Source organism: Perkinsus marinus (genome assembly GCF_000006405.1).
Source record: "Perkinsus marinus ATCC 50983 genomic scaffold scf_1104296928640, whole genome shotgun sequence".
NCBI classification, from domain to species: Eukaryota; Perkinsozoa; order Perkinsida; family Perkinsidae; genus Perkinsus; species Perkinsus marinus.
Window position 1 is genome coordinate 76,407 of NW_003216737.1, and position 27,288 is coordinate 103,694.

The following is a 27,288-nucleotide window of genomic DNA, read 5'->3' on the forward strand; positions in this document are numbered from 1 at the left end:
GGTCGAAGTGGGTGGCCACCCACTGGTGGGTTCTCCACCCACCTTCTCATAGTTTCGGGGATAGCTTCGAATCAGCATGTAGTTCAAAAACATGTTGTTCTGGTTTGTAGCTGTTTTCAGCTGCTCCTCAATCCCATAGACTTCGGTAGTCACAGCAACAAGCCAAGTAAGGCTTTTGTTCACATCTCTGTATCATGATAATGAGTGTTGCTCATACGACTCGTACAGTACAAGGCAGATCGGCCGGTTTCGCTTGCTGTACCATTCAGCGTTGTATTCTTCTTTATTCCTAGTTTATCCGCACTCTCCGACGGCGAAGTAGTTTCACGCAGGAACACTACGACCGTGCGTGCTGCGCGCGCAAGTTCATTGCTCATCGGTCGGTCCAAGCTTTTTGTCTCTTCGTCCCGTCATCCCTATGCCTCCTGCGCATAGCGTTTCCGGAAAGTATTCTGGCTCGAACTCCAAATCACATGGCTCTAGCAGCGCCAATAGCTCACCATCTTCTTACCATGTCTTTTCGTCAGGAGCTATATCCAGATCTTTCTGGCTTCTCACTGCTGGCTTGAAGGCCAGAAAATCTGTGACGGAACTCGCCAGGTGGGTACGGGTGTCGCTGCAAGCAGTGCTATGCTAAGCAAGGCCATACGAATCAATGTTTGGGAATGTGATTGTAAGAGATGTGGCAACCCCGAGAGCTGAAAACCGAACACTTGACTTGCAGAACATAATGCATCGCACGATGCTACATGGAATGGTAGTACCATTATGGTACAGCCACCGCTCGCCACGGTCATTCCCAGCGGGTTCAGCCGGGCTGGAAGGCAAAAAAGAGGCAAACAGGAGAGAGACGGGCAAATTGTCAAGATGGTTCCCATCACGGCGTCCCTACACCTGATGGATGGCGATCTATCAACTACCCCTTCATCATGGCTCATTCATTTGATACTATCTCGTAGGCTTCTCTCCTTAGTTCTAACTTCGGAACATGGCATAGGGAGTGAACAAGCCCAGTAAAGAGGGACCGCACGTTGATTTACTTGAATGAGGGCCGTTAGCTATATGGGTGAATGTACCAGCTCTGTCTACCACGAACAATCACGCTGTCTCCATTTCAATAGTTCCACCACAAATCTTGAGGGAGGGGTCCGGCGACTTTGGGTTGACGTCCCGGTTCTGGCCGGGACATGCGACGAGAAGGTGGAATTGCCAGTTCATGACCCGAGATCCGCGAATATAACTCGCATGACTGACTCACAAGACACTCATGACGGGCAGCGAGTCACTTGCTGCGAGTGCTGACACAGACTTCTCACAGGAATAGGCCAAAGCGGACATCGAAGAACCTGTCTTGGTTCGTATCAGAAGCTCGTCGTATGTTAATGAGGTGTCTACCCGAGGACGGGAACTGCCGGGCCAGCTTGTTGTAGGATTCAGGACAGATGTGAGCTAAGTGGTGATTCTAGTGTTTAGAATCTAAACACTAGGTCGTGTTAACACATCTAAACTTTAGATGTGTTAAGTTAACACTGTTAACACGACCAAGAGGGATCTTAATATAGGTGGTTGGATGAAGTAGTGAAGTTGGAGTGACAATATGGAACGCTAACAGCTGGCCGTGCAGATTAACTTTACATTAAACATAGCACGTAAGTACAATGACTGCGCGAGAATAAAGGCGCCGGCTTCACGCCACCTGTTTATGAGGTCTTGAAGGGCCTTCTTCCTTGGCTGCAGCCGACGACTGAGTGACTGCTTGGGCAGCCTCTCGCGAGAGGGAGTACTTCCCCATTCTTTACAAAACATACAACAATATCAATTGTTAACCGGCGGTGCACTAGTGTCCAGGCACTGCATGACAGCAAGGCACAGTCGATGGAAGGGCTTGCACTGCTCCAAATTCGTCACTATTCGATACAAATTAGACGAGACGTCGCCAAGGACCTTCTTCCTAGGCGTTGTAAGATACGGACAGGCTCGAAGGTCATGGCGAACATCCCCTACAGCGCCCCTACAGCCGCAATTGGGAGACACAACTTGTGGTGGACTCTCGCGCAAGGGCGCAGTCATTGCAACTTCATTAGCCTGAGGCTAATGAAGTTGCAATAGCCTAGGCTAATAGCCTCCGACATGTTAAGTCGAAGATTGAGATTGACAGAGCACGCACACGCTAGTAACCGCGGATAGTGCATGCGACTACAAGACAGTGGTGATTCCAAGCTCCTATCTCTTTTTACACCCGATAGTAAGCAGTTCGCTAGTTTTATCCATGGCGAGAAATTAAAAAGAGAGTTGTTAAGGAAAGAAAACGCGATGAAATCACCATCAAATGGGCGTCAGCAGGGCAGCAGACAAAAGTGATGGATGCAACAGCATGGAGTGCATAACATTACGGCAGACACGAACGGCAAAGGGACAAGTAAGACCCGCGAATAGCGAAAGCATTGCGGAATTGCTTGCTTTTCTGTCGACACCTTTACGAACGTGTTAGAACAGTGACTATGAGATACATTGCGCATAATCGAGGTCGCCGACTACAACACCACGTATGAGAAGACAGTGATTGTGTACTGTCCGCTCCTAGGCAACCGACTCTCTCAAAGATATCATTGGGCATTTAGGAGCCCCCAACTAAGAGAGTGATCAGGACAAACCGCTTATGAGTAATAACCATTCATGTGTTGAATAATTGCGTTCAAGGCATCAACTCATCATACCGGCACCTACGGGTCGAGGGAACTGGACATGCCCAAGCTGTTCCGTGTGTGAACATGGACTACATATCGTTAGCACTCTAAGGGACAGTCTGGGCGTTGAAGACGTTGAACAACCCTACCCAAGTGGATTTACAAAAACTCAAAAGACCAGCTCGAGCCGCAAGAAGTAAGAAACTTTTAACCCTGTAAAACGTGAGAATCCACTAAGGTATACAATTGGAAGAATTACTCTAGAACAGTTGAAGTTATATAATCAACGTCAGCAGGAAAACTTTATAGCAGCATATAAGGTAATAGCATCACACTATAACAGGCTTGTCTGACACACACATTCCCCATATAATCTACAAGACAGGTTTCACTCGGATCGGCACTTGCCAGCGAGTTCGTGGTATTGGTCCAGACAATCGGAATACCCCATCTCAAGAGAGAAACTGTCACCATAGTAGCACTTCACCCATTCCCAGTTATGAACAACATACAGGGAACCATGGATATCATAGAGGAAATCGAACTGCTCTTGTGTGAGAATACCATCAGAAACTGTACGGGCCTTCAACTCGTTGAGCAACTCCCATGCATATTCAATACCACCAGTGGAATCGGGATAAGCTGAGGCATCGTAAGCACACATAGAAAGCTTGTGACAGTATTTACCAACAGTGCAAGAACCCTCCAACATGATGGTGATCTTGGCCTTCAAGTTCTCCCATCCTGGTTGAGTACACACAGCACACTGTTCTGTCATCATATAATTCATACGATAAACGAGATCATCTGCATAGTCACCGTCAATAGCGTTACGATAGAGCATCATCGTAGCATGGTCGGCATACTGCATAATGTACTGAGTACCCAGAGTATTTTTTTGACCCTCGATGGCAAAATCGATGAACAAAGAACCAGAGGCATATCCCATCCTCTTGCTAACATCCTTCTTCATCTGCTGAGCCTTCAGTAAAGTCGTCTTGATATCCTCCGGCTGCATGTGCTCAATATCGTAGCTCAAACCGATGGGAGCAATTTCCCGCATGTCTTCTGCCGAAATATAATTTTCCAAGTACTCTTGGAAGGTATCAACGAAGTCTGCCATCCTTTTCCCATTGGACTTCTCTGTGTCACCGTAAGTCAACCAAATCCTCTCAGTATTGCCAGTTTGCTTCCTCCATCCCTTCATCCACGGAAGGAGCCTCTCCGGGTTATGAATACGGTCATAGTTGGTATAATCAGCGATATTCACATACACATCGCCAGTGTTCCACAACTTGCCCATATCAGAAGCACCAAAGTCAGTAAGACTGGGGTCACCTGACCTCCAGTAATCCTGGGACCATGAATAGGTACCGAACCGGACAGAACCATCATCATGATTGCTCGTGGTTGGAGCTGCACTTGTTGTTGCCAAAATCTCCGTGGTCGTCGACAGGTCCTCCGTCGTGTTCATTGTTGATGTAGCCGTTGTCGTCACCATGGACGACGTCGGTGCCGTCGGCTGAGTAGTCGTCCTCGGACTGGTTGTAGTCGGGGCTACGAACTCAGTAGTGGTTGTAGCTGCTGTTTTGCCACCACTGCAAGAGCACGGGACTCCCGAACCTTGGCAGACACTAGGTGTCTCATAGTATTTGCAATAGGAACCAGAAGAAAGACTTGCACAATACTTGTCACCATCACTGCAATCAGTGCCAGTGGAAACGCTCATCGTCGACGTAGTTGATCGTGCCTCCTTCGTCGTTGTTGACGGATCCGTTGCTATCGTCGTTGACACAGTAATCGGAGTTGTCGTTGTAGGTTGTGGAGTTGCTTTCGAACTAGCTGAGGTCGGAGGTAAGAACTTAGTTCTAGCTGCAACTGTAGTGCTACCACTACAAGAGCACTGAGTATTCGAGCCTTGACAGACACTAGGTGTTTCATAGTATTTGCAATACGAACCAGGAATAAGACTTGCACAGTACTCGTCGCCCTCACTGCAGTCAGTGGCAGCAGAGACGCCCAAAGCAATGTAGGATAGCGTGATGGCGTGAGCCAAGCGATGCAGCATTGAGAGATATAGTAACAATAGATACTACATACAAACTGGCTATAAGGGAACCGAATGATGCACAGAACCATGTAGATCAGCTCGCTAACTGATTCGCTAACTTCGTTCAAATTCATCGACTATGTCTAGCTTTTCTCTGCGATTTGCGAAGTGGAATTGTGCAATACAGACAGCCGTAGGAGACAAAAGCTCTCTGCACAAAGGTTGTGATAGGGACGCGATTTCCAGATGGACTCTATTTACTTCGACCCTCGATCGTCAGCTCGGGCGTGATGACAAGCTACGATCAAGTCCCTTAATGTCGATTTAGCAGGACAAGTTATAGCCAATTGCTCCAAAGAACGCGGCTACAACCATTCCGATAACCATGCGAGTTATAGCATTGCATTGTGCTCATCTGCTTCTGAGCATTCAGTCTGGGCCGCAGGATCGCTACTGACGCACGTCTGCACAAATGCGCACAATGGACTAGGGCAGTAATAACCCTATAGGTTATTCAGCAGACTGATAGCAGGGTTTCAGTTGACCCATTTCGAAATCATGTCAATACCCCTTAGGATGATCGAGTTATACAATCACGAACTCCAATGTGCAGCGGTTGTCCAGCGTAAAACCGTACCTTCTTTTGTCCACCATTCAATGGAAGACGGCTCGCCTGTGATGATCAACTTGGGTCTATTCGCCAAATTTTAATCGCGTCACTTTTCAGGGTAATCTGCTCTGAGTGAGAGCAACTCATTTGGGATGGGGCAACTATGCCATCTCAGAGTATGCCTGAAGGAGTTAACTTCTCCAAGATGGGGCAGCTATGCCATATCAAGATATATCTGATGGGGTAACGTTCTCCAGGACGGGGCAACTATGCCATCTCAGAGTATGCCTAAAGGAGTTAACTTCTCCAAGATGGGGCAGCTATGCCATATCAAGATATATCTGATGGGGTAACGTTCTCCAGGACGGGGCAACTATGCCATCTCAGAGTATGCCTGAAGGAGTTAACTTCTCCCAGATGGGGCAGCTATGCCATATCAAGATATATCTGATGGGATAACCTTGTCCGGGATAACGGCTTTGCCATGCCACGGTATGCCTAGTGGAGGGAAGTTCTCCAGGACGGGGCAACTATGCCATATCAGGATATATCTGATGGGGTAACGTTGTCCAGGATGGGGCAACTATGCCATCCCATAGTATGCCTAGTAGAGTAATAGACGGGGCAACTATGCCATTTCATAATATGCCTGATGGAGTATTAGATGGGGCAACTATGCCATCCCATAGTATGCCTAGTGGAGTACTAGATGGGGCAACCATGCCATCCCATAGTATGCCTGGTGGAGTAATAGATGGGGCAACTATGCCATCCCATAGTATGCCTAGTGGAGTAATAGATGGGGCAACTATGCCATCCCATAGTATGCCTGGTGGAGTAATGGATGGGGCAACTATGCCATCCCATAGTGTATCTGACGGCATAAAGTTCTCCAAGATGAGGCAACATGGTCTCAAAAGGCGCTTGATGATTTTCTCCGAAAACCTCCCATTCCTCTGGTGAGAGGATAAGAGGAACTCAAGTTAACAGAACTGAGGGAAACGAAATCTCCGAACCTCCTTGATACACCTGGGAATTGAACCAGATACACATCAGTAAAGTACAATCGAAACTGTATGAAGAACGTTGACAAACAACCATAATATCAACATACAAGTCATGTACAGAGTCACGCAAAAATGCTCGGGAAGCAATCATTTCCAGACAACTTGTATGATACAAGTCAGGTATACAAGATTCACTCTGCTCGGCACTTGCCACTGAGTTCGTGATATTGATCTAAACAATCGGAATATCCCATCTCGAGAGAAAAACTGTCACCATAGTAACATCTAACCCATTCCCAGTTATGAACAACATACAGGGAACCATGGATATCATAGAGGAAATCGAACTGCTCCTGCGTGAGAATACCATCAGAAACCGTACGGGCCTTCAACTCGTTGAGCAACTCCCATGCATATTCAATACCACCAGTGGAGTTGGGATAAGCTGCGGCATCGTAAGCACACATAGAAAGCTTGTGGCAGTATTTACCAACAGTGCAAGAACCTTCCAACATGATGGTGATCTTGGCCTTCAAGTTCTCCCATCCTGGTTGAGTACACACAGCACACTGTTCTGTCATCATATAATTCATACGATAAACGAGATCATCTGCATAGTCACCGTCAATAGCGTTACGATAGAGCATCATCGTAGCATGGTCGGCATACTGCATAATGTACTGAGTACCCAGAGTATTTTTCTGACCCTCGATGGCCGAATCAATAAGCAGAGAACCAGGGGCATAGCCCATTTTCTTGCTAACATCCTTCTTCATCTGCTGAGCCTTCAGCAAAGTCGTCTTAATATCCTCCGGCTGCATGTGCTCAATATCGTAGCTCAAACCGATGGGAGCAATTTCCCGCATGTCTTCTGCCGAAATATAATTTTCCAAGTACTCTTCGAAGGTATCCACGAAGTCTGCCATCCTTTTCCCATTGGACTTCTCTGTGTCACCGTAAGTCAACCAAATCCTCTCAGTATTGCCAGTTTGCTTCCTCCATCCCTTCATCCACGGAAGGAGCCTCTCCGGGTTATGAATACGGTCATAGTTGGTATAATCAGCGATATTCACATACACATCGCCAGTGTTCCACAACTTGCCCATATCAGAAGCACCAAAGTCAGTAAGACTGGGGTCACCTGACCTCCAGTAATCCTGGGACCATGAATAGGTGCCAAACCGGACAGAACCATCAAGATGGTTAGTGGTCGGCGTCATCCTCGTCGTCGAAGGAACCATCGTAGTCATCGTTGACAAAGCCTTCGTGGTCGTCATTGACGAAGCCCCTGTAGTCGTTGACAAAGCCGTCGTGGTAGTCGTTGACGAAGCCGTCGTGGTAGTCGTTGACGAAGCCATCGTGGTAGTCGTTGACAAAGCCGTCGTGGTAGTCGTTGACAAAGCCGTCGTAGTAGTCGTTGACGGAACCTTTGTGGTAGTCGTTGACGAAGCCGTCGTGGTAGTCGTTGACGAAGCCCCCGTAGTCGTTGACGGAACCTTTGTGGTAGTCGTTGACGAAGCCGTCGTGGTAGTCGTTGACGAAGCCCCCGTAGTCGTTGACGGAACCTTTGTGGTAGTCGTTGACGAAGCCGTCGTGGTAGTCGTCGTTAAACGAGTAGTTGCCTCCGCAGTAGTCGTAGTGGGTGCTAGGAACTTAGTGGTGGCTTTGTGCTTACTGCTACCACTACATGAACACGGGACATTCGAGCCTTGACAGACACTAGGTGTCTCATAGTACTTGCAGTAGGAACCAGGTAAAATAGCAGTACAGTACTTATCACCTTTACTGCAATCGGTAGCAGCAGACACGCACAGAACAATGCAACATAGCGAAATAGTGTGAGCCAAACGAAAGGACATCCACGACATCAAAATGACGGTCAAATTAAATACTACGGAGCGACTCCGATAGAGTTCAAACGGTCACACAAACTGCTACGTCATTCTCGTCCATCTACTAGACTAGACTCTCTGTTAGAGCTGTGTTGTGTAGACATGTGCTGAAGGGGACAAAAGCTCTTCCACACAAATTATTGTGATATCATGCCCGCAGGCCTTCTGCTAAGTTGCTGGTCGATTCTTCTCACGGATATCGGTTCGGATGCGAGGAGTCCGATACGATGACGAGTATGATATCGGATGCTAGTATTCGAATGTGTGATAGAGGCTCTTCACGAGTCGAGCTTTATTTTGGTTCTTGTTCTAGTCGAGCAACCATTCGATGATCCTTCACATTGAATGATCGATGGTATGGCAACAACGATAGCATCACAACTCCGTATATTAGGGCGGAAACTCTGCGATCGTGGACTCATCCTGTTTTTGTAGTATACTTCTCTATTTGATGTTAGTTTGCTATCGCTATTAACTTGCTCTACTACTTTCGTGCTGAGCTTCTCCTCTGGTGCCGTATCGGCACTGCCGATACTCTTGCTCATCACAGTGTGATGATATTCCAGATTCTACTATAGTAAGGGGGCCAGCAGTTAGATCGTATCAAAAAGCAAATCACATCTACAACAGATACGGTTGCGTTAAACAATCCTTTGGTGCTTTCTATCACACCATTTCGATGACGAAGATGCGGGTCTTGTCTACTCAATCAGGTCGTCCTTCACACGCAGATACCATAGCGGATATGATGTTTGGAAGGTGTGGTATGGCAATAACCACAACGCCACGTCAACCAAATAGGATTACTGAATCAAAAGTGTTGATAGCGGCATTAATGGTCTCCTCTAAGATACTCATTCAGTAGTCAACTCTACGAAGAGTTCTTGAGCTAGAATACGATGCAACACTGTGTGTATTTCTGTCGCCAGGCTTCTATCTGTTGCTTTCGAACATTCAATAACCGATTCTTGTAACGGCGATAAGGCTCAACAGAAAACATTCATAAAGGCACTACGAAGAAGACAGACTGTCTTCTTCGTAGTGCCTTTATGAATGTTTATGTCTTAGACAGTGACGAATCCACAGACGGTAAATTACGATGCCGTGGGATAGCACATCGTGCTAACTAGCCCACGCTTCCCGTTGAATCTATCGGATCGTCCAATAGATGAGTTCTGAAACTGGGAACTGGTTCCAGAACCGGACGAAAGCGACTAATGGCATCGAATCCAATCGATTGCTTGGGCGCGCGCTTTTTCCAAAGCCCTTGCGTAGCCCGCCAAACAACGTGAAGGTGCCGAATCGAAATAGTTAAGTTTGCTCACACAATCCCTTTTAAGTGTCAATCGCCTCAGTCGAGATGGGCTGAAGAGTATAAACCGATCGAGGCGCAAAACGTGTCCTCGTCCATCAGCACTTTATTAGGTCGTAGGCATATCTTGACAGAAAAAGAGGACCTAACTGCTCATCGAAGTTATGAGGAGGTCCTTCTCAAAGAGTAGCTCCTAAGCTAAAGGTCAATTGTGCTTAGTTGGCTGTTTGTTACATTAATGCTTTCCGGATGGTTATGGAAAATTTATCAAAGTGTACATTACGTATCCTCCACCGATTCTACTGTGGCTTCTATGGCTGGTTATGATAACAATAATGGTCAATTCACAGCGATACGGTATGAGCTAGCAAAGCATTGTGTGCTCATGCTCGCTCTTATTGTGTGTCAGTGAAGAAGCTTTCTGCTGTCACCATTGCGGTAAAGCCATCAGTAAACAAGATAACGTTTTCATGTACCGAGATCGAACTTTTTGCAGCCGAGCTTGTCGCAAGGGCATTCCAGGGTGACCAGAAACATATTTTCGCGTTATCAAACTATCGGTGTTGTTTCAGATATGAGGAATCGCTGAGAACTCAACCGATCGCGAGAAGTGATTCACGCACCAGTGACTTGTTTGATGAAAGAGGAGAAGAACTTGAGGTCGATCGTCTTGTGCATATTAGAAATGATAATCTGACGTTATTGAAAACAGCGAATGAAGGAATACTTTTCCGTTCCGAATTGGTGTGGAATAGGACTTGAACTCATTTTTAATGGAGATTAGGAGAGAACTTGTCGTTGATTTCCGTTGTGTGTTTTGTCCGCAGTTCAGCGCAACAGGCTATACTTGAGGAAGGTACATATCATTTCTATTCAAAATCACTTTGGCTGCTATTGCAGCGGCCTTTAGATCTTTCAATTCTCTTATTAACATTTTTAAACGTATTCAACTTCAGCGCTCTCGTGAAAAAATTCATTTTAAATCATGTAATTGGATATTCTAATGTTTCGGTTATATCACATCCCCTTGAGAGTTCGACTGGCGATGCTCACCAAAGTCCTTTCAGATGGTCAGTGACGACGAAACTTTGTCTTCATCGCCGGACTTGCTCGATCGTGAACTAGCGTGAGTTGATGTAAACCCCACCTTTTCCTCTTAAAAGCCTTTCAGTTTCGATTCGAGTGGCGACCTTCATAACGCTCTATCCTCCATAACTAGCTTTGGTCGATCTACGGAGATGGTATGCTTACTGCAGACTACCATATTTTGCTATGATTCCACTCAGGAATCTTCTGGGCCTCACCTCAATTCTCCGTCAACGACTTGTTTATTATTATTCTCACATTCGGCCGAGCTCCCCACAGTAACATCTCATTAGCATCTTTCGCGATCCACGTGTGGTTTTCAGATTGCACAGACTTTCTCAAAAGGCGAGATGAAGCATCGCCACGTGAGCAACATGACGTTATTCTCTTTTATTAGTTGTTTTCAGAATTCTGAAGCCGCGATCAGCCACTTGAGCTCTGCTGTATCCATCGTGAGGTTAGCAAACACATAAATGCAGGTATGTTCCTCTCACAAAACAGTATCATTACTCTTATTTTCGGCAGATACTCCGAGAGCATTTTTCTAGAAAAATCCGGTTTTTATGCAACACCAACAATCGTCATAATGTCTGTATTATGTTAACTTTATGCAGAACTATCCCCGTCTTTGGTTTCATCCTCCCCTCCCTGTTGTTAGCATGTACTCACGATATTGTCGTAGCCTTCGTGTGTGGGTCATCATCGCTTGACTCCATTGTAACACCATTGTCTTTGTAACACTAGCGAGAGTACCCGGTTGTTGCTGTCGCCATTATTATTTTGCTATGCACCATGTCGCGTTCGATGAGTTTTTCTCACCGAGGGAATACCTCATCTTTGACAGCAATCCCATCTTCACAGTGGAAGCCTGGGAATTTCTTACTCAATCCTCACATGTGCATAGCCTAGCTCAAAGTGTCCTGTGATTGATTTTCACTCCACTACTTCGGAATCATCGTAAAAAAGTATCTCACGATCTGTAATAGAACGAGCCTTTGATACCATAAGAAGACGAAGCGAAGCGCTGTATTACGATTGAACAGCACAACGATAGTAATTGCGAGTCAATGATGAGCCTGGTCATGCATTGTAATGAACACTCGACTAGCGGACCGCTGAGCATGCCAACCTAAGTGAACCTAGTCTATGAAAGAGTAGGGCTCTCGCTACATTGTACTTAGCAATAGGGTAGCTTCTCCGATGTCGAAACCATCTCGGAGAGTTACTATCGGGAGGGTCGGGTTGGCAACACGATCCAAACGATCGCTATTCCCACAAGGACCCCCTGAGGCTTTAAAGCTGGCGGGCAAGTCGCGCTAGCAGGACTTCGAGTGGTGTTGTAAATGGGTTGAAATTTTCTAACCAACGTCTGCGATGTATGTTATCCTGTTATCTCGAGTGTCCGTAGTGTACCTCCCCCGTACCTAGGAAATTCATTTGTACCCTGCCACAATTCAGAGCTTTTGAAATGCAACTCTCGAAGCCTTTCGTAGCTCGATGGCTGTGGTATTGCTGTTCTTCATATAGTACTTGGCATATGTCGTTATAAGTTGTACGTCTGTGACAGATCTATTTACCCTAGCTTCATTGCTACACGGCGTGTACACAAATACAATTCTGCCTCTCAATTCACCCTTCTGTTGCACAGTCTTCCGGCAATCTGTGATGCTTCCCTCTCCTTGTGTAACTCGACAACATGTCGGTGCATCAGAAGCATCTCACTTAGGCACATGTAATGGTTTCACTTTACGAGACAGTCTCGGACCCATGCCCGATATCGTCAATGATCGTATCTCCTCTCGTTGTCGTGAGACGATCCCTTCGAGCTCTTCAGCTAATGCTTCGCCCTTCGACACTTTCATTTTGAGTTCCTCTATCACTTCGTCCTTCCTCTTCAGCATTCTCCGCACTCTCTCTTCTAACGATCGTATAGCCTCATCGCCCTTAACCTACCATCCGCACAAACACTCCAAAAAAATCTATGAATTGCTCCTATCTCGATCTCACATGTTCTTGCTCGAGTTTCTCCTCTGCATTCGTCTTAACTGCCGAAAGTTCCCCTTCCAGATGAGCCTTTTCTCTCCTGGCCATCAGTCGTGACGGCTCTCGACAGGGCAAACGACCAACCTTAGCTGCTCTAGCTCCCTGCCAATTTCTTGCCGTGCCTTTTCAGCTTCTATCGTAGCTCTAGCGCTCTCCTTCTCATGGGCGAGTAGCTGACTTCAAATTCGTCACAGTTTATTCTCAGATGAGTTCACAATGTCCTTCCGTTCCTGTTCAGCACATGCCAATCTTTCTCTCGTCAGTTTCAACTCTTCTTTCGAATTGTCAACATCTTTCTTCAATTTGTCAATCTCAGTCGCCATGCTTTCTCGCTCTTTCTCGAGTGCCTTCATCTGATGAGCGGTATTAAATTGTCTTTGTTGACAGTGTTCCGTACGTTTTGCTGTAGATCGGCAATTTCGCCTGTGAGTCGCGTTTTGTTATCTTCCCACTCCTTTGAGGCAGAAGCCTTTGCGCGATACTCCGCCTCGACAACCTCTCGACTCAAACGGTCCACAACTGTCGCAACCTAAGTTATCATTAATGAATTGAAAGTGAATAACCCAACGAAATGGTGAGACGTTGGTATGCACTCAATTTTCATATTTCCACTTATTAGACGCTTTTCTTTGTTCGTCTGCCGGTTGAGTCCTTCATATGGACGATTTGCTGTCTGGTGATGGTGGCCAGACTTCTACTACAGTTCGTAGCTGTTCCCTATATAGCCAAGGTTATGATTGGACAATCGACATGGTCATTTCGAGATATACACGTTGGGAGGGAGGCCCCATGCCTTGCCCTTACGGCTAAATACAAATGCTATGAATGTCGGTCGTCTACCGAGTGGAATGCAATTCCCTGCCGTTATCATGTCGCTACCCTCTTGAAGAGGCCCTCGCAACCCGGGGTTGCGAGGGCCTCTTCAGTCTACGTAAGGAGTGGTCATCGTCAGTGGTTTTGAGGTCATTCAATTCTCCTTCTCTCGGAAGAGGTTCTATCAACAAGGTTCTTCCGAACGGCGACCTCATCACTCGAGGGCATTCAACCGTCCGTTCTGAATTCCTCGCGGCGGATCGTTTCGAAATTACGATTTCCTCAGACTTCGACGTACACCTCCTTGGCTTCACCATCACGGGCATGACCATGTGGATGAGTGTTTCCCTCTCCTCGCACAATCTAACAGCTGCGATATGAGACTCGGCCATTTCTCTTTCAATCGCCAATGATTGACAGGCAGCTTCTGACCTCCATCCGAGCCCACTGGTTTGCTTCGTGTTGGTGATACCAAACGGCTGCGAATCGTTCTCAAGGCCGGTTTGATATGTCCTTGCACCTGTCGTTGGATGTCGTGCTGTTACACTATCTGTTTGATCTTATTCTCCTCAGCGTCCACTTCATCCGGGCATTATTTCTTATGTGACGTGAATCGCTGATTGAAAATACATTATTCAACCCCAGTGTTGTTTACAATCAAATCGATTCTGATATTCAAATCTCCGTACTTTTTTTCTGATACATAAACATTGGTCGCTATGGGGTGAATTATCCAAGGAACTGTGAGCCTCCATTCTATCATGCATCGGCATGTCTTATGACGTCGCATCTCCGGTGGTATTAAAATTTCACAACAGTGTTCATTTGAATGACCGTAACTGAACTTAGTATTTGCTCTGCGTTACAGTGTCCGCGTAGTAATAAGAAATTACACTGGATGACTCGGTGAGCCTTTGGATGATGTGAAGCTCGTTGTCTCCCTCTGTACAAATGAGGCTAGATCGAACTATAGACCTAGCTGGATCACAAGTGATGGTACTTTTTCGCAAGTGACCATTAGTGACTTTAGAATTCTAGATATGATTAAGTACGCCAATGCCCTTGAGAGGGCTAGGCGCTCTTAACTATGTCTCTACATCTTAGAGAGGTGCCCTTAAAGCCACAAGGCTGATAGGAGAGGGTCGTCAGACTGAGCCACTTCGGGGTCGGATCGGCCACTAGATCGATGGTCAACTACGTGGTTGGATTGACGCGGCTCGTGCTCAAATTTTAGCATCGCATAGTACACCTTCGGCACGAAGGACGTGCATATGCGTGGCAACCCCACCCCGGGAAACGTTCAAGTTGCGTTATCATGGTTGTCGTTGAGTATGGGGATGAAATTTGATGATAATATACAAGTCGACGAGGCATTCGAATAAACGCGGTCGAATTCTACGACTTGACGACATGGCGTCTGATCTATCCCAACATAAGCGATTTTTGAAAGTTGAAAATTTTCGATTCCCCCTTGACGACTCAAAATATAAAATTTATCATCATAACAACAAGGCCCTTCTCAGCTGGTATCTCATCCCTCTACCCCTACCTTGCTATTCAAAAAGTAGGACATGTTTTCGGAGAACTCTATAACTCCAATGAGTATAGCTTCTACTCGAAACACAGCAATAAAGTTTTATTATTCCGGTATCATCTCAACGAAAAACACACCCAAAACGGAGCCGAATTTTACTAATTCTCACCTGGCGATTTCTCTCTTCTTCACATTCTTTTCTCATCTCCTTTTCCTTTTCTCTTAACTCGTCTTCCAGCTTCCTCCGTATCTGCGTTTTCGTCCAGATGCTCAATTCATCAACCCTGCCTCACATTTTCCATCCATGTCTCTCGTTCGAGTTCTTCTCCTCGTTTAATCGTCTTAACTTCAACCTCCTTAGCAGATTTCACTCGCGTCAATTCTTCCTCGAACTTTTGCTCGGCCTCTTTCAATCGCTTCATAGCCTCAACGTGCGCCTGCTTGCGAGCCGGTTTTTATCGCTCAATCAAGGAGATCCGCACCTGATGCAGTTCCTCTCTAAATTTGATATCCAATTTATTGCGCTCTTCCTCGGCCTGCTTTCTAACCTCTACCATATCTTGCTGAGCGCCTATCCGGATTGACCTCATCTGTTCATTCCATTTCTCAGCCTCTTCAGCGACCTAGCAGGAATTCTATACGCGGTTCGGCTTTCCTCGCGGACCTGCCGCCGGCAGCGGTCCCTCTCGACCAGCACTAGGGCGTCGCATTCCCTTCTTATCGCCTCGGTTTTCATCTCTAGTTCAAGTTTATGTTCGGCCGCTAGTTCAGCACGCTGAACTCCTAAAGCTTCCCTATGGCGTTCAAGTAATGCCTGTTGGATAGAAATAACTCCGATTTAATCGAGTCGAATTAACGAGACAGCAGAGGCAGGAGAGCTCTCGCCTGCTTATCCTTGCGTGATTCACTGAGTATCCTCTCAACTTCTGGTTCCATCCCACGTATAGTAGATTCCTTAATTTCTCTAGTTTTTGTCGCTTCCCATTCGGATCTTCGAATTTTCTCTTGAGCCATCCACATCTTTTTCTGTTTGCTTACCTATGGGAACCCTTACGGCTGCTGTTACAGAGCGCTCGCCTCGCGTATCAAATGCTCCTCGGCCTCTTCCTTCAGCATTTCCATTCTTCTCTCACTCGTTTTCAGTCCTTCAACGAGATGCTCACATTGTTTAGTCAATTCAGTTTTATCAACAAGCAGTTTGTCTATCATTTTCAACTGTCGTTCCCCTTTTGTCATCAAATCTCGTTTTATCTGGCTGAACATTTTTTCACTTAAGCTGTTTTTCCATCACACATTTTGAATCTTCGTGTTGCTCTGACGCTCTATTTCGCCAACTTTGGTCATCCACTCCCGTTCCTGGTCCTCGAACTTAACCCGCAATTCTCGTATAAGTGAAGTCTTAGCAGCTAACTCGCCCTCCAGAGTTGTCAATCTCGCCTATCACATTCATAGGCTCATCATTTCATCTTCGACTCACCCTAAGTTTTGCCTCTTTATCTCCTCGTTCCCTCTCAAGCGGTGAATACTCCTCATCATTCCAGGTCGAGGTAGCGTTGTCTCTATTTTCATTGTATTTTGTATAGCGTTTATACTGTCGCTTACCTGATGCTCTCCAGGACGGTCTCGGATTTCTCCTCGGCCAACTCTATAAGGGAGATAATTGAATCCAACGGACTGTCGGCGGTGTTGTCGCAGCGCGCCATGTCTTTATCGGGTGAACCGCATCGCTGATATAAGAGGAAATGGTGGAGCCAATGACTTCCTCGCCCACCTCCGGGTCTATCTTATTCGGGGGTTTATTTTCAGACCCTTCTACTGTGCCTCCACTGCATGCTGCGACCCCATCGGGATCACCATTATACTGGATTACCATGGAAAATACGAGGAAACGAAATATGAGGATGGAATTCAACTAACTACACCTCCCCCATTCAAGCTTGATGAATAGGCAGTCGAGAGTGACAGTTTCACAAGGGCAAGTTTGATTTCGAGCAGATGGAAGTTTAATGCTCCAGATGGCTAACCCTCGGAGGCTTCTTCCAATGACATACCATCAGCGCGATCAGTAATCAACAAGTGCAATGGTACAGCTGATGAGGACTGGCATCTCCAATTCATAAGGCCCGACAGAGGACCGAGTATAACATCAGGAGTAGTGGAGCTTCAGCATTCAAAACCAAATCTTCGAATTATATCGTCGAGGGCTTTAGATGAAGATTATGCCAAACTCTTCTTATCTACTTTCCCAGCCATGGCTCGATGAAGCAGCTTAGTTGTCTCTACGTTAGTGCCAAAAGTGACTACATGACTGGTAGTCAAGTTTATCTTCTCAATCAACCGATAATTTCATACTACTACCAGTGATCGGTAGTAGGCATGTGCGTTCTGTCGGAGTTTATACTACGGTTTTCTCACCTGGCTTCAGAAGTTTTCTCATTAGTTTATATCCACAACATATGACAAAACTGAACGAAGAGATTCCAAATGTTTTGACCATGTGCACATTCCTCAGACTTCTTTAATACACGGTTAATAGCTTTGTATCGACATGTGTTAATAAAGAATGAAGATATCATCAATGCCAAGTACTGGTAACCGGTGATAGGGAGCGCAACAGTAGTTGGGGGGTACCCTCTCCGGGGAGTGCAGTCCGATAAGTGTCTTCCTGACATGACTACCGCCGTAGACCAACTCCCTATTCTTATTTTCGCGGTAACATATTTCATCTAACACGTCTTCTAGTGAGGGCAGCTCAGTTCTCTACAGTAATTTTCAACTATCTGTAAAGGCTGTGCGCCTTATAGGTTCACAGCCCCAAATCTACTCCCATGTGCCAGTACAGACCAACTCGGAACTGGCAACGACTCGGTTGAGCATCATACTGGACCCAGCTGAGATTCGGATATCTCAGAATTCAAATGTCATGTAAAACGAACCGACGTGATAGACGCAGTCTCGCCTCTGGCATACAAGGAATTGTGATCAGAATTACTTATTCACCTGGGCAACGATTTAGTCTTGAGGCTGTCTTGAAGTCGAATACGGCGTCTCTAGCATCCAAGAAAACGTATTATTCTTGATTCGCCACTTTATGGTTTGAAAACTCCGCGTTGCCACGAGGAGTCGTTGAGGCGTCTTGAAGTGCTCCTCAATCGCCGCAGGAGGTCCTTATGGAAGACACCCCAGGATTGGCTCTCAGAGAGAGAGTGTATAAAAAGTATGTTGATCCAGTTAACGTATTGTGTTGTAGATAGATCGTATAAGCTGAAGCTTAGTGCTCTCATGGAGTGGTTCGCCACAGTTAGCGATTGTTGAGTCTTGTGCGCAAAACCAATCGGTTACATACAGCCGTCCTCTGCATCGCAGGAAATTGAAGGCTCTAATTCACAGTGTGAGCCTCGAATCATTATCGCCTCGATTACCCCTCTAGAACGTACCAGGCTGAACCTCCTCCTCCTCCTCCAGCTATAGAGTATCCTTTTCATTCCGCATTTTCTTTGACGCTAATGCTAACTTCGCTCGAGAACAAGATTCTTGGCCGGAATTTGTCGCTGATTGATTCGAGATGAATACGATGTACCACAATCTCGAGATATCGTTTTTCCTTGGAGCCTTGGAAATTTTGAGAGGAATTTGAGGGGTGTTTCATCCCGGATTGATTTTTCGACAATAAACCGCAGATTTCCTCCTTTGACGATTCAACGATACTCCAACGACTCATAGTTGATACGGGGAGTAGTATGACGTAACAGACGATAGCTGCACGCATACACAAGGAAGGTTACCTGAATAGGATATCTTAGGTTCACAAGAGGAAGATACAAAATAGGTCCCATCGAAAGGAAGTCATCGAGTAACGATAATCCCAATGCATTTTGGTGGTCAACTGAAAATGATCAACTGACAAGATCATCGAGAGTCCAACACAACGATTAAAGTTAAGTGAAAGTATCACTACTAAGCACTGAGAGATAGGGAACGACGATGATGAGGGTAAACTGAGGGTTGCTGCTATGCTGCTCATAACGACGACTACCATCTTGTCTTCAATGGTGATGATTTGAATGAAATAATTCCACAACAGTGAATGAGCAGTCATGATACCCTCGTGATGAACAACAGTTAATCACGAGGAATGGGTAGTAGTGAATAATGAGGACTGTAGTAGTGGTAGTAATAGAAGAGGTGCTAATAGTATATTAAGGGACACTCGTTGTTTATTTACATATACTCACTTTACCTCTCAACACGCCGAAACCTTGGCATGTGGTGGTGACACTATTAGTACAACTGTCACCAGAAATAAGTGACAGAATATAGCAATGCTGACATAATCGTCGTCGATGAGATCGGAACACAATAATACTTCTACTACCGACTCCTCACCAGAAGGAAGCTCCCAGGAAAACACAGGCAGCTACTCCAAGGCCTCCGGCAAACGTCGGGAAGACCGGCGGCGGCAGCATTCGTCGAGTAGTCGAGTACGAAATGTATTCACATTATACCGACAAGAATCTGATAAATTATAATAATTATAACAACGGCGAGGTTATATAACGTACGTAGCAGATTGATAAAGTTAACGACTTAGAGACGATGATGATAGCAGTCGTTATCTGTTAAGATGAATATTTCAATACATTTAATAAACTTACATCATTTTATTGGACAACCTTTTGAGGACGACTCCGAAGAGATAAATCCAATTGATGCTTCTGAGAGGATGAGGACTACATTGAAGGCAACATAGGATTTATTACTCTCGATGATGATGAGCGATGGTGATGATGTAATGATGTAGTTGATGATACTGTCGTCCGCATTGCACTCATTGGATCACCGATATCAACAACTGATGCCCTCCCTCTTGGAGTAGTCACCCCGACTCTCGGTGTAGATCTAAAGAATTGAAAATTAAATTAATTTCAACTTTTATAATATTACCCTCTAGGGCTCGGTTGAGGGTAATAGGCCGATGACGACACACCACCTCGTGGGGTCGTATAAGATGATAATCCTGAACCTCTCGGACTCTGTTGGTGATAATATGATAAAGCCGAAGTGGAGGAAGCAGCACGCTGAAGGCAGCGATGAGGGAGGGCACCATATCCCCCAACAGGGGATTCATAAGGAAGAGGCCGAGATGATGATAGACTCCGATTAGAGGTCGACCTAGACACTCCAACACTAGGATGATATGCTACCCCTGGTGTTGAAGGATGACGACCAATCGATGATGAGGATGTTGATGATGTCAAATGATGATGATGAAGTGTAGAGGAAGAAGCTCTCGAAGGTGGGGGTCGACGACGAGGAGAAGAAGAAGCCATCATACCGACACTGTGGGAGAGAGATCAATGAATATTAACAGAATGATGGGAATTACTTTGAAGTTGAGGACATTGGACTCATACGATGCATAGCAACAGCAGCCGTCGCAGCATTGCTATCGGGGCCATTCTGAATCGAACCTGATGATAACAGTCGGATGAGTTATTATTATATATAAACACCTTCAAATTGTTGCATTTCTTCATCTTCTTTTCCCCTTCGTTTTCTACGTTCCTCCACAATCCTCCTTTTCCCCATTAGTTCATCCCAAGGAGGTATAACACCTTTACGCTGATGCTCTCGGACATCCCCTGTGTAAAAGGAAGAATATCAATACTGTGAGTAGTAGATTATTCGAATATACCATCATCATCATCATCACCACTACTGCTGAAATCAAACTCATCATCATGTTCCCGTACACGATTAGAAGACCCCTCCGTCGTAGCAGGTGAAGACGATGCAGATAATCTGTATAATAATATTTTATATAATATAAGCAATAATATTACTCTCCTTCTTCCCTCACTGATGTGGTAATTAAGGCACTAACAGCACCAGTAACGTCATCACCTTTGAGGGGAGTCCGAGGCGTTCTAGTCGGAGAGGAAGAGGAAGTTGCTGTAGTAGAGACCGGATGATCTATATCTTGTTTACTACTAGTACAGCCCATGACGGATCAAGACGACAAGTATCACCAAATACTACAATGCTCTGAAAATATGATAAATACCGGTTTATTAGTGGTAACACAATTATACACCTGGTCTGATATGAAGGGATATATGACAAACGAATTGAATAAGGAGGTAAAATGAAAATGAATAATACTCAAGTACTACAGCTCATAATATACGACATTTCAAATAATATCGGATTGAATGCTTAACTATCCCAAATTGGGATTCCCAATATATTCCTACGTGCACGCACAAGGAAGACCGTTTCGTTGTGCGGTAGCTACGCTAGTAGTGTACGCATCCCTAGTACTCAATGTAAGGAGTATACGTACTAGGCCTTCTCGGAGAAGGGACGGAGCTCGCGTCATTCGCGCAAGAACGATTAACTCGATCGACTCCCGCGCCGAAAATTGGAAAACGAAAAGGTCGCAGGTTCGATCCCCACGGACGTCATTTCTACCGCAATTAATTTGTCGGCGGTTTTCGGAGCAGTTGCTGATGAGTTGATCGAGTACGCAGGGTTTCATATTTTTCGCAAGATCCCCAGACCGGGAGCTTTCGAATGGTGGTTCATACGTTCTCATATCTGTTGTGGATCGGGCATACGCATGCACGCATGCACGCACGCACCAACACACCAACGCACGCACGAAGTTATCGTGAAGTGAGAGAATACGCTCCGTTCGCTTCGCAATCAAGTATCCAAGCTCTCGGAGACATTGAAAACGAGTAAGCTCTATCTATTACTACCCTTCTGGTTGTGTTCTATCGACAAGTTGCTATATCATCGTCCAATGTTGGAGGATGATGGCATCCAACGTGCACAGGAGTTAGGTCCAATGATGATGCGGCCATTGTGGAATCACTTGTGGAGGTGTGTAGTTCCTTTCCGATTGAAACTATCTTAATAACAAGTGTTCAATCCAAGTATGCCGTGTTAACTGAGTACCTCATTTAGTCATGTTCTTCGTAGGCTCCGATTATCGGTGTCAAATCATCATCCGATCCTTATCGCCTTCTACCCATCTGCTAAACTTTCCCAGAGCGAGCTCCTCTCTTGTTGCTACTATCAGCACCGATCGTGCTAGTAGCCTGTATTAGTACGTCCTCAATGAGGACCCTCAATGTCGTCGAGCGGTAACCCGAAACTTTCGGGTTACGTAACAGCTAGTTCTATATACCGCAACAACAGGCACTTTCGAGTTATGCGTGCGTGTCTGCGTGCAGAATTATTATGGCTTAACTACGAAGCGTGGGAGGCTATCAGATAGGTCAAACGACTTCTCAATATGCGGAGGTGTTGGGAAAACTCGATTATGCGAACAGCTCGAAGAGATATGCACGATAAACTGATGATGGAGAAATGTCCCAGCCGGGGATCGAACCAGGGACCTATGTAAAATTCATTGATTGACTCCATTGACGTGGGCTCAGTGAGCTCCGCCCCTTCGTCACGAAGGCCTAGTTCCTAAACCGATATGTTGACGAAATTTGAGTCCCCTAAACCGCGCACCGTCGAAATTGGCGTTTCAATAGGAGTATCTTGGGGCACGAACTCGCTCGCCTGGTGAAATTGAAGTTTTTAATGTTGAGATAGAGGTTGAAAAGGTGTATTTTATCAACGAATTTACATGCATTAGCAAGAAGCATTCAATTCGATATTATTTGAAGTGTCGTATCAATATGACCTGTAGTATCTGAGTATTATCCATTTTCATTTTACCTCCTTATTCAATTCGTTTGTCATATATCCCTTCATATCAGACCACGTGTATAATTGTGTTACCACTAATAAACCGGTATTTATCACATTCTCAGAGCATTGTAGTATTTGGTGATACTCGTCGTCTTTATCCGTCATGGGCTGTACTAGTAGTAAACAAGACATAGATCATCCGGTCTCTACTACAGCAACCTCCTCCTCTTCCTCTCCGACTAGAACGCCTCGGACTCCCCTCAAAGGTGATGACGTTACTGGTGCTGTTAGTGCCTTAATTACCACATCAGCGAGGGAAGAAGGAGAGTAATATTATTGCTTATATTACACAAAATATTATTATACAGATTATCTGCATCGTCTACACCTGCTACGACGGAGGGGTCTTCTAATCGTGTACGGGAGCATGACGATGAGTTTGATTTCAGCAGTAGTGGTGATGACGATGATGATGGTATATTCGAATAATTAACTACTCACAGTATTGATATTCTTCCTTTTACACAGGGGATGTCCGAGAGCATCAGCGTAAAGGTGTTATACCCCCTTGGGATGAACTAATGGGGAAAAAGAGGATTGTGGAGGAACGTAGAAAACGAAGGGGAAAAGAAGATGAAGAAATGCAACAATTTGAAGGTGTTTATATATAATAATAACTCATCCGACTGTTATCATCAGGTTCGATTCAGGATGGCCCCGATAGCAATGCTGCGACTGCTGCTGTTGCTATGCATCGTATGAGTCCAATGTCCTCAACTTCAAAGTAATTCCCATCATTCTGTTAATATTTATTGATCACAGTGTCGGCATGATGGCTTCTTCTTCTCCTCGTCGTCGACCCCCACCCTCGAGAGCTTCTTCCTCTACACTTCATCATCATCATATGACATCATCAACATCATCATCGATTGGTCGTCATCCTTCAACACCAGGGGTAGCATATCATCCTAGTGTTGGAGTGTCTAGGTCGACCTCTCATCGGAGTCTATCATCATCTCGGCCTCTTCCTTATGAATCCCCTGTTGGGGGATATGGTGCCCTCCCTCATCGCTGTCTTCAGCATGCTGCTTCCTCTACTTCGGCTTTATCATATTATCACCAACAGAGTCCGAGAGGTTCAGGATTATCATCTTATACGACCCCAAGAGGTGGTGTGTCGTCGTCGGCCTATTACCCTCAACCGAGCCCCAGAGGGTAATATTATAAAAGTTGAAATTAATTTAATTTTTAATTGTTTAGATCTACGCCGAGAGTCGGGGTGACTACTCCAAGAGGAAGGGCATCAGTTGTTGATATCGGTGATCCAATGAGTGCAATGCGGACATCATCAACTACATCATTACATCATCACCATCGCTCATCATCATCGAGAGTAATAAATCCTATGTTGCCTTCAATGTAGTCCTCATCCTCTCAGAAGCATCAATTGGATTTATCTGTTCGGAGTCGTCCTCAAAAGGTTGTCCAATAAAATGATGTAAGTTTATTAAATGTATTGAAATATTCATCTTAACAGATAACGACTGCTATCATCATCGTCTCTAAGTCGTTAACTTTATCAATCTGCTACGTACGTTATATAACCTCGGCGTTGTTATTATTATTATAATTTATCAGATTCTTGTCGGTATAATGTGAATACATTTCGTACTCGACTACTCGACGAATGCCGCCGCTGCCGATCTTCCCGACGTTTGCCGGAGGCCTTGGAGTAGCTGTCTGTGTTCTATTGGGAGCTTCCTTCTGGTGAGGAGTCAGTAGTAGAAGTATTATTGTGTTCCGGTCTCATCGACGACGATTATGTCAGCATTGCTATATTCTGTCACTTATTTCTGGTGACAGTTGTACTAATAGTGTCACCACCACATGCCAAGGTTTCGGCGTGTTGAGAGGTAAAGTGAGTATATGTAAATAAACAACGAGTGTCCCTTAATATACTATTAGCACCTCTTCTATTACTACCACTACTACAGTCCTCATTATTTACTACTACCCCTTCCTCGTGATTAACTGTTGTTTATCACGGGAGTATCATAACTGCTCATTCACTGTTGTGGAATTATTTCATTCAAATCATCACCATTGGAGACAAGATGGTAGTCGTCGTTATGAGCAGCATAGCAGCAACTCTCATTTTACCCTCATCATCGTCGTTCCCTATCCCTCAGTGCTTAGTAGTGACACTTTCATCACTTAACTTTAATCGTTGTGTTGGACTCTCGATGATCTTGTCTGTTGATCATTTTCAGTTGACCACCAAAATGCATTGGGATTATCGTTACTCGATGATTTCCTCTCGATGGGACCTATTCTGTATCTTCCTCTTGTGAACCTAAGATATCCTATTCAGGTATCCTTGTGTATGCGTGCAGCTCTCGTCTGTTATGTTATACAACTCCCCGTATCAGCTATGAATAGTTGGAGTGCCTCCCCTCATTGAATTGTCGAAGGAGGAAATGTGCGGTTTATTGTCGAAATATCAATCCGGGATGAATCGCTCCTCAAATTCCTCTCAAAATTTCCAGGCCTCGACCGGCCAAGAATCTTGTTGTTGATTCTCAATTTGGCCGTGCGATATCTGCGGAGCGAGCTGAGCGTATACGAATCTCCGCATGCGTGCAGAATCAATTTGACTCGACTACCAGGCGTCCAAGTGCATCAGATTGATTAAACTATGCGTTGAGGTTTGTAAGAAAACATAAAAACTAGAGTACGCGCACAGCTTCGAGAAGTATGTGCGAAAATGATATTTGACCGAAAAATGTCGAATTCCGGGTCGGATCGGGAAATTATTACTTTAGGGTGGAGTTTGGTGCTGGACTCCAAATCTTCGGCTACCGAATTTCCATGATACGACACAAATACCCCATCCGCCGATGACGAGTTCAATCAAAATAGTTGACTTTACTCGACTTTGTCGATTTGCGATAGCGATTTCCATACTAGTCCGGGCCTCTTCGGAATTAAATTTATCGTAGATGAGTTGGTTTAGTGTATAATTGAGTATCACTAATCGAAAACTTTCTGAAGCTATCGTTTGAACTCGTTGCGTTCGTCGTGTATTATGCGCCATGGATTTCGCGTCTGGAACGCCCGTACAACCCTTTCCTGGCACGACTCGTCCACTGGGGTCTACGTCACTACGTTGCGTATGGTGTTCGCTTGGACTTACTTGAGTTCATGCTTTGTACCCCCTCTAAGCGCATTCCTGAGGAGGAGTTATCCTAGTATTTGTCTCACGTTACCTCCGGACTGTCTGTCGACCTCTATCCCCGTAGGAACATGGTAGATCTCGCTCGCCCTCATTTTGTAGCTGAGTTGTTCTTGGGCTGAACTCGATTATGTTACCTCTAAGTGGTGATCTAGACTTGAGTTCTCTAGTGACTATTAAAGACAAATGCATATTCCAACGATCTGATTAAATCTCCACTGGTCAGATTTGAATTTCGGGCGCGCGCTACCTTCACCCGCCCACTAACACATCTCGTAAGGACGCCTTATGTCGAGATGAAGAACCGAACATTTAACAATAAGTATTGTGGCGTATCTTGAAGGCTCCTAAGGGGACCAGCGTATCCAGATTGTGTTAAGGTGCACCGATGGCAGCGCACGCTTTGGAAGACAGCATTTTGCTCCATGTCCCTCCGCGTGGCTCCACGATGGGATTCTGCTGGCGCTACACGCGGGCGCTTATCTTGCCGCTACTGAGTAGATTACTTGGCTTTCGAATGCGACCAGCCGCCGCTTCATATGACGATAAGCGGCCTCCATTGTGGTGTCGTCTACCGGTTGGGTCCTTCATATGGACGATTTGCTGTCTGGTGATGGTGGCCAGACTTCTACTACAGTTCGTAGTGGTTCCCTATATAGCCAAGGTTATGATTGGACAATCGACATGGTCATTTCGAGATATACACGTTGGGAGGGAGACCCCATGCCTTGCCCTTACGCCTGAATACAAATGCTATGAATGTCGGTCGTCTATCGAGGTCTCTGGCATGCAATTCCCTGCCGTTATCATGATACCACCCGTTTCAGTATTCGTAGAGAGCGGGATCGATCAGTGGTTTTTGGGCGACCTGGTATTGCCAACTCTTACTCTGAATGGTGGAGGTTCTGTCGAGACATTCATTTCTAATGGCGATTTATTCTCGAATGGTCAACTTTCTGTTCGTCGCGACCGACTGGCGGACCCTTTGGAGGTGTCTATTGCGGCCGACTTGGATGTGCAACTATTTGGTTTCCCCGTCACGCGAGTGTACATGTTTAAAAAATTTTCAATGCCTTTACGCAACTTCACAGTTGCGACTTGAACTACTCGTGGTGATCCTATAGTGTTGATAGCCTCTGTGAGGCTGCAGATCAGAGTGACTGTTGCTCATCCAAGGAGCAATTCAACAGTACTATACCGTTTTTCAAGATGAATATTCTATGCTCTATACGCTCTAGTAATTTCCCCGGATGACTTCTGAGATGGGTTTTCAAGCCGATGTCCTCAACGAGTCGCTCACCGGTATCATCTCATC

The 27,288-nt window shown here is 45.5% G+C and overlaps 6 protein-coding genes across 6 annotated transcripts; 1 reads left to right on the forward strand and 5 right to left on the reverse strand.

Moving 5' to 3' along the window:
• Window positions 1–2,937: 2,937 nt before the first annotated feature.
• Pmar_PMAR007306 (hypothetical protein) lies at window positions 2,938–4,755 on the reverse strand (the record flags this gene model as incomplete). Its single annotated transcript, XM_002788203.1, has 2 exons — window positions 2,938–4,025; window positions 4,683–4,755. The coding sequence occupies 2 exons, from the start codon at window positions 4,753–4,755 to the stop codon at window positions 3,076–3,078; spliced, it is 1,023 nt and encodes a 340-aa protein (XP_002788249.1). The 3' UTR covers window positions 2,938–3,075.
• A 1,790-nt stretch (window positions 4,756–6,545) lies between these two features.
• Pmar_PMAR007307 (hypothetical protein) lies at window positions 6,546–8,222 on the reverse strand (the record flags this gene model as incomplete). The annotated part of the gene is made up of 3 exons (XM_002788204.1): window positions 6,546–7,495; window positions 7,593–7,919; window positions 8,105–8,222. 3 exons carry the CDS (start codon window positions 8,220–8,222, stop codon window positions 6,546–6,548), a joined length of 1,395 nt encoding a protein of 464 aa, XP_002788250.1.
• Window positions 8,223–12,362: 4,140 nt separating this feature from the next.
• Pmar_PMAR007308 (hypothetical protein) lies at window positions 12,363–12,735 on the reverse strand (the record flags this gene model as incomplete). Its single annotated transcript, XM_002788205.1, has 2 exons — window positions 12,363–12,593; window positions 12,652–12,735. The coding sequence occupies 2 exons, from the start codon at window positions 12,733–12,735 to the stop codon at window positions 12,363–12,365; spliced, it is 315 nt and encodes a 104-aa protein (XP_002788251.1).
• A 2,577-nt stretch (window positions 12,736–15,312) lies between these two features.
• Pmar_PMAR007309 (coiled-coil domain-containing protein, putative) lies at window positions 15,313–16,297 on the reverse strand (the record flags this gene model as incomplete). Its single annotated transcript, XM_002788206.1, has 4 exons — window positions 15,313–15,471; window positions 15,517–15,657; window positions 15,699–15,828; window positions 16,101–16,297. 4 exons carry the CDS (start codon window positions 16,295–16,297, stop codon window positions 15,313–15,315), a joined length of 627 nt encoding a protein of 208 aa, XP_002788252.1.
• A 24-nt stretch (window positions 16,298–16,321) lies between these two features.
• On the reverse strand, window positions 16,322–16,907 carry Pmar_PMAR007310 (hypothetical protein; the record flags this gene model as incomplete). The annotated part of the gene is made up of 4 exons (XM_002788207.1): window positions 16,322–16,471; window positions 16,512–16,593; window positions 16,637–16,761; window positions 16,806–16,907. 4 exons carry the CDS (start codon window positions 16,905–16,907, stop codon window positions 16,322–16,324), a joined length of 459 nt encoding a protein of 152 aa, XP_002788253.1.
• Window positions 16,908–22,904: 5,997 nt separating this feature from the next.
• On the forward strand, window positions 22,905–24,055 carry Pmar_PMAR007311 (hypothetical protein; the record flags this gene model as incomplete). The annotated part of the gene is made up of 5 exons (XM_002788208.1): window positions 22,905–23,007; window positions 23,270–23,398; window positions 23,441–23,497; window positions 23,868–23,956; window positions 24,002–24,055. 5 exons carry the CDS (start codon window positions 22,905–22,907, stop codon window positions 24,053–24,055), a joined length of 432 nt encoding a protein of 143 aa, XP_002788254.1.
• Between the last annotated feature and the right edge of the window lie 3,233 nt (window positions 24,056–27,288).